The following is a 13,732-nucleotide window of genomic DNA, read 5'->3' as shown; positions in this document are numbered from 1 at the left end:
TCCTCGTATTGGGCGGGTGGTTTGTATATTTGTTTTAAATGACACTTACAGAAGCAAATCAGTCAACATATTTTTTTTCTTCGTAGTTTCTACTTACTACATATAAATATTGTTGAGTTGAACATCGTGCCCTGTAAGTATATTTACATAAAGTTCTTTTGTGTTCTAGAAGTTTAAAATAATCTACATTTTAATTCTGTTCTTTTCGTAGTAAAACTTTGTTAAATAAAATTAAAAAAGGAATCTGTTTAAATATTAGATTACTTAATATTTAATAATGTGTGACGGTAATTATATCTCATTTTAGTGTTTTACTTTTAAAAATTGTGCAAGTATTCCATATTGGATTTTTATTACTATTATTCGTCTCATATTATTGATCATCTATATCTTTACTGCAGAGTTTATCAAACTTTGGGCGCAGATTCCTGTCAAAAAGGGATATTATGTAGTGTGTATGTGTTTCCTAAGGGATGGGTAAGAAGAGGTTATGTGATAGATTGGTGGTTATGCCAAAGACAGACCAACAACGATAGGAGGTGGTGGCGGCGAAAAAAATGTTTTTATTTTCATTGCAGTTATTAATCCGTGTCTGAATATGAGTAAAATTACAATATTATCAATGTTTTAAACATTAAAATATCTTACGTAAGAGACGTCGTTTCATCTTCTAAAAAGACCTTGTCAAATGTAAACTGTTTTCGCGAGAAGCGTATGCAACAACATGGGTAAACACTTTTCTGAGAAAAACATTTCAAAACGTCACCGCTAGTGAGATTCTTCTGAATTTTTTCGTCACTGGATAGTTTAATTTCTTCCCACTGTTGCACTTCATTATAATGACTACTTTATTGTGAAAAAAAAAAAAAGGTCCGCGACAGAGATGTCTTTCTAACACGAAGATCTTAAAAAAGATCACTCCCATTTCAGAGGTCCGTGCGCTATAGGTACCTAGAATGTCCCTCGCATATTTCTTTATTGACCTGGCTACCTCTTTATAATAATAATAATAATAACAACTGACCTCACAGACACCTTCAAGGCCCTTAACATTCCTAGGAACATCTTCGTTGCCTGTCAGAGGGCGGTACTGCTGCAGACCTGCCACATCACCAGACTACGATGAATTTTGTTTCTCTTTAGCGAGACTCGACCCTGGCAGCGCCAGAGAATGACTACTCGTTCATTTCTAACATAATAATAATAATAATAGTCTTTATTGTCCGTATGGAAATTTGTCTTACAAATTATTAGACTTAATATGACCCTGGACTTTTTTTTTTATAGGATGGATGACTATTGAGTTCTGAAAGAAAACACATCAATATTCGTCTTTTTAATATTCTCTCTTCTTACTACGAGAAAAAAGGCGTTATAGACGCTTGGAGATAGAATTTCTGAAGCTGAAATCGCCGGGATCCGCTCAGTACATGGATCCGCCCCTAAATCAGAGCCATTGTCCACTTGAAAGCATCTTCAATTCTACCTCCAGGAAAAACTTTTTCCAGCAGTTAAAAACTATGTAGGCCTAGGTAACACTATTTCCACAAAAAAATACAACACATTCGTTTTAGTGAAATTTCAATGTGTACATTCTGATTCTAAACATAGTATTACATTAATATAAATGAAAAGCAAATACTAAAAACTGTATTTAATTATGACTATAAGTTTCTTTTCTTTTTCATTTCATTATTTAAGAAAAAAACTCACGGGCCTAAATGTGGGAGCCTAGATTGCTCTCCTAGGTCCTCAGCTTCTTAGGGGGGGGGGGGGGCTCGAACGTAAATGTATCATCCAAAGGGTCTCCACACGGAAATGTTTGAGAAACAGTGCCTTACTGTGTTTTATTTCAAGTCATTGTATAAGTGACTTGTACTTAGTTGCTTCATTTTGTCCTATTGGTGTGTTGGATAAATTTGTAGGCACCTAAGAATCCGCCTATGTCAGATGATTGTGGAGACAATGCATATCTTTTTCATTCAAAATACAATCAAGATAATCAATATCAAAGTTTACTGAACGTTGAAAAAGAACTTTGCTTCATCGTAGAGGAAAACAAAAGTAAAAATTCGAAATGAAACATTTACGTGGGCATGAGGGAAACGACAACGGTGCGACTGTGAAAGGAATAAAGGAATGGTCTACATCTCTACATAATTATATTTAAATCAAATGGCGCTTTTGGTACTGTGTCCAGATCAGTCTTAACTAATTTCTTTTCTAGAAAAAAAAAGGGGGGGGGCGGCATTTTTTTATTTCGCACGCAGGCGGCCACAACCCTCGCGGCGGCCCTATATATAGATATAATCATCCGACTGTATGCATACGGTTCGATCTTATTCTTTTAACATTCTAGTAATATTTATCTATAATAAAAATCAGTATTAAGGAATATGTTTCTTACATAAACGTTAATGCACAATAAAATAAAATGTCTAAATAAATATGTGTGCTTGAATTTTTGCCTTGAATTAAAACCTTTAGAAAATAATGGTACGCTTAAAAAAAAATCTATTAAATTATATTTAAAATTATATTAACTTATTATATAACAGAAAATCTTACTTATAGGCCTACTGGTAAAGTTTAAAATCTTATAAAATATCATATATTCAGAATTTCAAATTTAGATCTAGTATCCAAAGAAATAGAAACGAAATCCTTGGAGTTTTTAAAACATTTGACCTATATAACTATTTTATAGTGTAAAATACATGCTTGACTATAACTATGCCGATGTGCTATTTTCTTGTCTGACCACTAAAAATACAACTAACACTATTGCATAACCGTTAAACGCGCAAGAAAAAAAAACTGGGTGATCTTGTGATTATGGACTGCACACTCAGTATACCATATAGACCTACACGTGTACGGTGTACGTCTATCTGGCCAGGTTGTTAAAATCAGTCGAATAGGAAAAGCAGAGAGCATTTTCCAAAGGCTGCAGCCTGTTTGGCCAAGCCAAGTCATTGAACTCTAGACAAAAATACACCTTCTCAACACAATCGTCATCTCAATATGGGCAAAAGTTAACTTAAGTTAGAAACTTTTAGTTTAACTAAAAAAAAATAGTTAAGGCCATTGTTCAACTAGAAAAAAAAAGTTTAGTTAAAATCGTAGTTTAATTAATTTTTTTTAGTTTCTAACTAAAAAGTTTAATTAAAATTTGTAAAACTTTTCAACATGTAGTCAGGGTTGAAACGCACGCCCTGTTTTCTGGTCATGTGATATTAATAATAATAAAATGATGCAGTTAACAATTATTAAGACAATCTGCATTTGAAGAGGGTAAAGTAAGATCCTGGTAGAAGTTATGGGAGTAAATATTTGCACTTGAAAGTAGCAGTATTATAAAATGTTAAACATTTTTTGCCAAAAGCTTTAGTGAAAAAATTGTAGACTCTCGCCCTTGCCAGCAAGGGGTCTGGGGGAGCGCTGAGCGAATCCCCGCCGCCAAGCACTATTTCTGGTATTGAAAGCCAACTAAATGCATATTCTGAAGTACCTACAGTGCATTATTTTGCTATTAAAAAGTTTTATTTCAAAAACCTAATGTGCTATTCTTACTGACTTAGACCCTCCCGCGCCGTTGGGCGCATTTGCCGGCAAGCTGTTTCCACAAAAATCTGTCACTGGCAATGTCTGAAGCCTTTTCCCACCTGCTCTTAGGACCTCCATGAAAGTGTGGCGCCAAGGTGTACTAGGATGTCATCGCAACTCTTATTATGCGTAATTCATTTTGTCGGAGAACATCTCCCGCAAACTTCATGCGACGCTCTGTCACAACCTGACTAAGGGGTCGACTCCCACTTTGGCATAGGATTTCCTTGATTTAGACCCTATCTCTATAACTGACTCCTAAAATTCGTCTTAGCCATCTTTGTAGAGCCACATTTAGTGCTTTTCAATTTCGGCAGATGACTATTCACTGCACTTTATTAATAAAGCCCAGCCACTGGTAGACATGTGTAACTTCTCTTGACTACGATCTTGGAATTAGGTGACTATTTTGCTTTAGATGTTATATCGAAAAGGGAAGTTTTATCGTCAAAATCATCTGTTCGAGGGTTTTAAGCTAAAATATATCTGGAGTTGTTTTTTTTTTTTTTTTTTCAAAACTATTTTGAGGCGTTTTAAACTTTCAAAAAAGGCAACTGGAGAAGAGGGGTTAAAACTAAAAAAAAAACATTGGCTTGGCTACGCTCAAAGAGTTTTAGTGTGTAATTTACTTTTTTTTTATATTGAAGAGGTATTTTTACATCAAACCCTTCTGAAGGGAAATTTAAACTCAAAACACCCAATAGACTTGGCTACGCTCATAGCATTTTGATTGCGAAATTTGTTTTTTTATTTTGAAGAATTATTTTTTAGCTTCGAACCCCGCTGGCGGGCGGTTTAAACTAAAAAACCCTTTGGCTATGCTCATAGTATTTTGAGTGCGTAATTTGCTTTATTTTTTTATATTGAAGAGGTATTTTTTAAACTCAAAAAAAAAAACCTTTGGCTACGCTCATACAATTTTGAGTGTGTAATATTTTTTTTTTTTATATTTAAGAGAGGTTTATCGTAAATATTGGAGAGGGGTTTAAAATCAAAAGCTTCCTTAGATGTGCTCTTGGAATTTGGGGATTGTCGTTTGCATTTTGTTTTTGTTTTATAGAAGAGGGGGGTTTAAATGCAAAACCTCTTGGTAGTGGGTTTCAAACTCAAAACCCCCTGGTAGGGGTTTTAAACTCAAAACCCATGGTAGGTGGTTTTAGACTCAAAACCCTGGTAGGGGGTTTTAAACTCAAGACCCCCTGGTATGGGGTTTCAAACTCAAAACCCCTCCAAACCCCTTGGTAGGGGGTTTCAAAATCAAACCCCCCTGGCAGGGGGTTTTAAACCCAAAACCCCTTTGGCTGTTCTAGTGCAAGGGATGGTTTAGTATTAAAATATCACCTAAAATAAACAAAATTTAAGCAAAAGATCAGTCACTAAACTCCGACCCCCCCCCCCAGGGGGGGGATTTCATTTCGGGGGGGGGGGGCAGGTTGAACCCCCCCCCCTGGCTACGCCCATGAATTCTATTGACTATAATACGATGGCGTATTATTAATTAAATTTTCTTCTCTACGTGATTAGATCTTCACCAAAGAAATGTTTGATCCCACAATGGAGTTTCGATGCATTGAGGGACAGTAAATTCATGATTTTATTCTGTACCAACTGGCACCTAGGTGGGGCAAGGTCTCTCAGTTGGACATGTGCTCTGCAATATCTTTTTTTTGAAGGAGAATTAAAAAAAAAAAGGAAAAACAGAAAAAAAAAAAAAACATGTATACTTTCAAACGAGGATGTTTCACATTCACTAAAATGTCCGTGTTTGTATTTGTCACCCCCACCTTTTATTTATTTTTTATTGAAGCTTGACGATCGTTTCATAATTTGTATGGTAATAAAGCAATTTGAGTAATGTCCCATTACGTTTCCAACACAAATGCAAATCTATGTCCACTATGGTAGAAATATGCTTGTTGCAACACATTAGAAACAAACAAACAAAAAAAACTTCCGATAAAAAATTGTCCCAAAAAAACACTATTTTCCCATGGTCATAGGCGACACCGGGCAAATGGTCAGTCGACCCCCAAAGGACTCGAGACCATCAGGTTGAGAACCACTGTTGTAGATTGATTTATTTGATCACTGTCAGATATCGAATTATTCTGCAAATTTGCTTCCCTTTTGATTAGATCAGGAATCACCAAAAAATATACTAGTTTTGTTGACATAAAATGTTGCATTTCATTTTTTTATTTCATCCTACATACGATGTATTTCATAAATTTTATAATAACTAGAAAAACTCACTTTAGATTCTCTTCCAAATCAGACGCACCAACTGAATGAGTTAATTTGTGATAACTATTTCCCAAATCTATTTCACTCTCTGTGTATCTTGTTCTCTTTAAAGATGTCGTTTTGGGTCATACTAAAGGCCTTGAACCTAAGGTGAACTTTCCTGTAGAAACGCTTTGAAGTTTTCCCTTTGATTTAACTTCTAGGATGTCATTTGATTGTGTATTCCAGCTACAACCCTTCAACACGAAACGACTTAGATCATTCGTTGCTTTATTCAAAAGAGTTCCAACCGTTTCCTTGTTGGTTATCTCACTCTGGTTAGTAGTGATATTTTACATGTAGTATATGTAAATGTAGAAATAAGGGCGTACAATATTTAGAATAATAAGATACCTATGACATATGATACACAAATAACACACACACACAAAACAACAACAAAAAAAAAAACCGTTTGAGAATATTTTTATTATTAAATTGAAGAAAGAGAAATAAGAGACAAAAATGAGAATCGCTTGGTCTACACTGTGTCTTTAACTAGATATTAAAAATTTATTACATTGTTATTAGATATATAACTAAATATATAAAAATATGTTTGTGTAGATTGATTTATTCGATTACTGTCAGTTAACGAATTAGTCTGCAATAATATGCAAATTTGCTTCCCTTTTATTTAGATCACGAATCACCAAAAAATATACTTTTTTTGTTGACATAAAATGTCGATACTCAAAGATATTTAATTTACAAAACACAGAATATAGTATGATGATAAAGCTAAAATAGAATAACGCAAATTCTGAGGTTTCCTTTAAAAAAAAAAGTAGAGATACTCATTTGAGATTCTCTACTAAATCTAATTCACTCTCTGTGTGTCTTGTTCTCTTGTATAGATGTCGTTTTGGATCTTACTAAAGGCCTTGAACCTAAGGTGAACTTTCTTGTAGAAACACTTTGAAGTTTTCCCTTTGATTTAACTTCTAGGATGTCATTTGATTGTGTATCCCAGCTAGAACTCTTAAACACAAAACGACTTAGATCATTCGTTGCTTTATTCAAAAGAGTTCCAAACGTTTCCATGTTGGTGATCTTTCTCTGGCTAGTAGTAATATTTGGAAAGACTAAGCTTGGTTTTTCTAGGTTTAAATCTTTCCATTGTTTTGTGTCATCTTCGCAGTTTCTTTTGATGGAAGGAAATTTATCCTTTGATTCCAACGCCGACATGGTTAAAGGTTTATTCGTGGAACTAAATTTGTTGTCAATCATTCCATTCCGGTTTTGTGAAGAAGCAGACGGCTTTTGGTTATCCTCTGGAAACAAAACAAAACGTTTCACTTTGTCTTGAAGATACTTTTGATGCTTTTGAAGTTCTGCAATAAGATCCAATTGTTCCTTTCTTTTTGTAGTCTGAATTTCTTGAGCACCTCTCAAAGTTGTGGGAAATTTCTTTTGTCTTAACTTCTTGAACTGTTCAATCATTTGAACTGATGCTGGAGTACTGGGTCGTTTTGAAAATTTTTGAAGAAATCTGGGGGAAAAATTGCAATTTAAAATTGTTTCTTTAGATCAATGGTTCCCAAACTCTTTTCTCCCATAGAACCCGTGCCATGTTTTTAAAGTTTTTGGTAGACCCCTGATTACCTAATTATGCAATTTAAAAATTGGATCAACTTCAAATGTGTTTTTTAGCGGCCCCCGAAAGGGGAAAAGACGCTATTAGTTTTGTGCGAAATGTCTGTCCGTCTGTCCGTCCGTCCCGTTTAGATCTCGTAAACTAGAAAAAATATTGAAAATCCGACATCACAATATTTAGACCATTCAAAGTTCTGATGCAACGGCTACTTTTTTTTTCTGAAAGCGAATAATCTAATCTTTAAAATCAGTTATGCAAACATTTTTTAAAAGAGAAAAAGCTAATTAGTATGCATTACAAGTCAGACCTAATTTAAGACGAATAGTAATCTTATAAACTTCTTTTCCTGAACTTTTTTTAAGTTGCGGAGGATTTTTTTTTTTTTTTTTTTTTTTTCAAAACAATTAGATCAATTGTAAGACATCAGTTAGGCGAGGGGAGGCGCGGTGGCTGGGCGGTAAAGCGCTTGGCTTTCGAACCGGGGGCACCGGGTTCGAATCCTGGTGAAGACTGGGATTTTTAACTTTGGAATCTTTGGGCGACTCTGAGTCCACTCAGCTCTAATGGGTACTTGACATTAGTTGGAGAAAAGTAAAGGCGGTTGGTCGTTGTGCTGGCTACATGACACCCTCGTTAACCGTAGGCCACAAAAACAGATGAACTTTACATCATCTGCCCTATAGACCACAAGGTCTGAAAGGGGAACTAGTTAGGCCAGGTTCACATCTAACTTTACATTCACTTTCACCTATCCTTTGATCTGCGGGACCGTTGAGGCACTGCACAAATTTTTTGTTAACCTTCTTTCTCAATTCTTATCTCTCATTTGTCTTTGATATAATTTCATTCGGATGTTCTTTCTGAAAATATTTAAGCCTGCCTGGGTGGACCACTTCCGGGGGCCGATTTTGAGTTTGTGTTTCCACACAAACTGTCTTTTGTAACCTTGTTTTTCACCGATTTCTAAGTTTGTTAAATATTGTTCGTTTATGGATTTCTTCATTCATAAGAAAACGAACATTTGTAAATTATAATTCTTCTTTCTCAGGCAAAGGTTATAGTCTGGACCTGCTGAAATGTAAATAACTATCGTAGACACCCTTTTACATCTCAATCAATTTTTTTGTTCAAGAAAAAAAAAGACTATTTATTTTATTCAAAATATATGTCTATTATTTTGCTCTTAATAATTAATGAATCTTAGATATTTAAAAAAAAGAGACATTTTTAACCAGCTTTATTTCGAACCCCTCCGCGAGAAAAAAATATTTTTAATATAATGTAGATAGTTCTTTAGATCTATGCCTAGAAGAAGATGCGCAAAATGTTTCTGGACCTTTATTTATTTAACTCTTGAATATTATAATGTCCCCACATGGTAATATCCACATACGCATAGTCCATTCAAGATAAAGATTTTCGAGACCTCAGACCAAATTAATTTTGTTTTATTTCTATACTTTAAAAAAAAATCCTAAGTACAGCTGAATAGCAAGTCATTCTTGTTCCAACGATATACATAAACTGTTCATTTTCTAGGAAAATCTTTAGAGCTGTTTTCGAAAACCGTGTTAAGGTTCCATTAGTTTCCTCGATTTAAGGATCCGTTTCGTTCCATGAATGTGCAACCTGAATAGAGAAATGATAAAAAGTCAACCTAATTAAGTTTCTTTCATAGGAGAGCTCCACTATAATTAAGTTACCTTCGCTTCTCTGTCTTAAAGATGCTGGCAGAACGCTTTTCCTGCAGGCTGACCTCGTTCAGGTATGTGTTCAACTGCATTTGGATCACTCTATTTTTCCTGTAGGCCTGCTGCTCGTTTTTGGTTCCTGGAAACTGAGGCGAAACGAGTTTGTAGTCCTCTTTATGAGGCTTCAAAATCAACACCATCGTATCAGCCGATCCCGGACGCTCTTCAATATCTGACATCTTTTTGGAGGACATGGCATCTACTGACATATTGAAAGTGAATTAGATTGCCTGAGCCGCAAAATATTTGAGTCCTAATTTTATTTTATATATGTTAACTACTGCCCAATAACAATGTTAAAAAAGTGAAATAGCTTGTGTCAATGTATGATTGTAATGTATCCTGTTACTGTTTCATACCTTGGCTCGTAAATGATCAGAAAATGTTTGCGTGTCAATGTACTGGCGTATCTCCTGTTGTGCTCGTTCTTTGTTCCAGGAAACTGGGCAGAAAATTGTTTGTAGTCCGATACAATGCGATGCAGAGGCGTAGTGAGAGGGGACAAGGGGGCACGATGGCCCTGGCGACACTTATAGGGGGTGGGGCGCCAAACGCGGTCTATATTTCTAAGTTATGTTCTTGGAAAATGGGGGGAGGGGGCAATAAAGTACCTTGTTTCTGGCGCACGTTTTGTTCACTACGCCCCTGATGCGATGAGTTAGTGATAAACTCCACAAAAAGACACAAAGTAAAAAATAATATGACTCCAGCAGAAACAGAAACCCCATTAGTCACGAACCATGCTGAGATTACTCCCTTTGAGCACGGAAGAGGAAGCTGGCAGTGAGTTGTAAGGTCGCCTTGTCCCCGTACAAGGACAGACTTTTTGCCGCACATGGACCAGTACTCTCTCTCTCAATTCCTTGTCCCGACTCTAGCAGACTCTAACAGAAGAACTTCATACCACTTGTTACAACAGAAACAGTGTTATCTATGTCGCTATATATTAGGTGTTGACTACCTGAATGTCCTACGCTGCCTTGTTTCTAAGCTACTAATATATCAAGTACATTGTGGCGACACTGTAAGTCGCGTTCAAAGTCAGTCTCCTGTGGTGCGTAGCTGCAAATATATTTTCTCCCACATTTTGATGAGTCATGATAAAGAATAAACTCGCTAAAAAAAACTGTCGTGTTTTGTTGTTATTTGTAAAAAATTATCGCATTTTAATTGAAACAAACCAGAAAAACCACAAGTGCTTCTCAATACAAGCAGTTGGAGAGGGCTTAGCTTTTAACTTGGGAACTTACAAACTCTCACATGCTCGCTTAACTTAAAATTCATAGTTGGAATATGAAAAAAAAAAGAGGCTTCAGTTTCCAGTGAAGCAATATGACAACATCCAATTGCTAGGAAGTCAGCCTCAATATTCGCTAAGGATATTGTTACGAATCTCACTATCCAGGCTCTCTGCAAACTGCACCATACACCACCAACTTAAAGAACTTGACAAGTCAGGGCTCCAAATAACGTAAAGGTTTAATGTCCATAAATAACAGCCAATACTGTACAATTGGCAGCACGTAGAACAGTACAAATAGCTCTGCGATAACAAATATCTCTCCGATAACACCGTTCCGCCGTATCGAGTCTTGCACTGGCCTCTCCGTCTCGTTCCGGGCTTGCACTGGGTTCAACAGTTCGGGACTGACTTCACACACTTGGGCTCGTTGTGTCGGACTCGATCACAGACCAAGATCAAGACGCCGTTCGTCTCAACTGTACTTGACAGTACTCCGCACTGAACCGTCGTAATGCTCCGTACAGAACCACACCGTTGAACTGTGCTGTAGTCGACCGTGTTCTGAACTCCTGTCGTGAACCCGCTTTCTGAACCGTCTTGACTGCGACACCTCCGCTCTTTATATAGGGTCCCTACTGGCCTTCTAGAACCGGACAGAACGTCGCTCGACCATTCTGGGACGCTCCTGAGCTCTGTTCACGACGCCGATCCTACTCGAACCTTCATGTTGTTAACTCGTCTCGGCCGATCGTCGTAACTCGTCACGGTTGACCGCTCGTCTAGCGCTGGCCTGGGGCGATTTGCGTCGGCTGACTACACTCACACCACTACCCCCATCTGTGCCACCACCAGGTTTATAACAATATCTACATTTTTTTTATAGAGACTCGACCATAGAAGTAATAGCGATTAAATAAAAATGGGATCAATTTCATTAATAAATCTGAAATCTACCATATTGGGTCTAAATCTATTACTTTCACTTTCAGGTCATCTATATTTTTAGAGACAGGTCAGATAACTTTTCAGACACAGGTAATTTATATTTTTAGAGACAAGTCAGACATAGTTCAGATATAACTTTAAGACACAGGTCAGTTATAAATTACAGACACATGTCAGATATAACTTGTAGACAAAGGTAAGATAAATAACTTTCAGACACAGGTCAGAAATAACCTTTAGACACAGGTGAGATATAACTTTAAGATATAGCTAAGGGGTCAGATATAACTTTCAGACACAGGTCAGATAGCACCGTGTTTTGGGCTTGATATAGTCCGTGTGCCGTAGTTTGTGCTTCACTGATATAATAGGCGTTATTAAGGAACTACCGATTTTCAGATTTCTTTCAACCAAAACTAAATGTCGATATTATTCTCGCGTAGTTTGTTCGTCTGTCACGAATTCATCTCAAAAACTAAAAGCAGTATTGAAAATCTCATTCACTGTTCCGAAGTAGTCGAAAGATCTACCTTCAATTTTCTGAAAGCCTTTTTTTTTCATATTCAATGAAGTAATAACTAAGTAATTCAATTGTTTATATACATAAAAGAATAGATTAGGGCTGATTAGGCCTACATTTAACTCTTTCTCTCCTAATTGACGATACCAACGTTGATTTGACCTCATTAAATTAAATTAATATTTCATTTTATAAACTTTATTTTGTGTTTTATATAAAAAGAGCATGCATTTCCCTTTAATTCTACACCAAATAAAACATTTTCTGATAACAAACGACACGTGGTATTGAAGACTAATAATAACAGAGGAGTGAACTAGTAATTAGCAAATTGAAGAATTGTAGAAAAATAATTACGGAGAAAGAGTTTTTAAAAAAGGCAGTTTCTGATAAAGTGTTTTGCACGGTCTTTATTTCAAACAGGCCTAATAGAAATATTTAAAAAATATAATATAAAATATATAATATAAAATATAATATACAAAATAAAATCAGACCATTTTGAGAAGAAAGAAAACTTACCCTGGAGAAGGACAGGCACAAATCTGGCGCTCTATTTCTCCTTTATCCTACTGATCTCAAGAGCAAATGTTGAGAAATGTATCGACCGGTAAAGATGAAGTGGCTCAAATAGGTTGCGTCCACCGAGCCCTAGGGCTTCATGGAGAGGTTTCCAAGCAAACTTAAGATCAAGTCAATAACCAACGATGTCATCAAAACTCAACAGGAAACAAAACTTTGCCATTTCCTTACCTTTGACCCCGAGCCGCACACCTTGTTTACCAACCCCCCAAAAATATTTTAAAACTAAAAACTGAAATTCTCCCCACCCTCCCCAGAAAACAGAAATCCACCAACCAGAAGCGTAGTGAGGGGGGAAGGGGGCACGATGCTCGAGCGTCACCCTCAGGAGGGCGCCACACTCGCCATAAATAGAAAATTAGGCCCTATTATAGATATTTTAGTTAGGTAATACATTCTTAGTATTTTTTTTTTGGTATTATATCATTATTACATACTTTTTATTTATAAATCTGTAATTCTATGTGATGTAAATGGAAAATGGTGGGGGGACGGGGGCACTAATAAAGTTTTTAGCCCCCGGGCGCACGTTTTGCTCACTACGCCTCTGTCGCCAACGGTCAAAGTTTCTCACAGAGTACAAATTAAGACTTACATATTTTAAGCACGATGGAAACACAAATGGAAACAATCAAAGCATGCAAAAATACTTTTAAAAAAAGAAGCTTATATTAAGTTCAATTGTATCAATTAATTTGAATCAGTCATGTAGTTACACGTATGAAAGATCTAAACATAAATCTGTGCGATTAGAAATATTTTTACCAATTGTTTTGGTTCGGCTTTTAGTTTTCTCAATGCACTATGATCCTATCACATGTCTGGGAAAATTGGGAAAGGGGGAGGGAAGAAGGGAGTATCTTGGTGAATGTTGACACACAAGTAAATGTGCAGAGCAACAGCTTTTCAGCTTGTGACTTTTTTGTTCAAAGTTAGCAGGAACTGCTTAAAATCTATCTATCTATTTCTCTCTCTTTCTACTTCTCCTTTCCCACAACTCTCTCTCTCTCTCTCTCTCTCTTTCTCTCTCTCTGTATATATAGGCCTAAGAGATTTATTTTTTTTTGGAGGGGCGGGGGTTATACTTATACAGTGTACCATATTTTACAAAATATATATAAGGCCTGTCTTCGAGTCTTAAGATTAATGAGGAATGCATTATTTCCTGTGGCTACCCAGCCCAAGCTGGGAACTTTACAAAATAA

General features: G+C 36.2%; 1 protein-coding gene across 1 annotated transcript; it reads right to left on the bottom strand.

Annotated features, from left to right (window-relative positions):
• Positions 1 to 6,452: 6,452 nt before the first annotated feature.
• LOC129928428 (uncharacterized) lies at positions 6,453 to 9,669 on the bottom strand. Its single transcript, XM_056042776.1, has 2 exons — positions 9,190 to 9,669; positions 6,453 to 7,381 (listed from the first exon to the last, which is right to left on the bottom strand). Exons 1-2 carry the CDS (start codon positions 9,444 to 9,446, stop codon positions 6,715 to 6,717), a joined length of 924 nt encoding a protein of 307 aa, XP_055898751.1. The 5' UTR covers positions 9,447 to 9,669; the 3' UTR covers positions 6,453 to 6,714.
• Positions 9,670 to 13,732: the final 4,063 nt, after the last annotated feature.

The sequence above is a fragment of the Biomphalaria glabrata genome, chromosome 9, assembly GCF_947242115.1.
Source record: "Biomphalaria glabrata chromosome 9, xgBioGlab47.1, whole genome shotgun sequence".
Classification (NCBI taxonomy): Eukaryota; Metazoa; Mollusca; class Gastropoda; family Planorbidae; genus Biomphalaria; species Biomphalaria glabrata.
The sequence above is the reverse complement of the archived record's forward strand: the minus strand, read 5'-3'. Positions and strand labels throughout refer to the sequence as shown.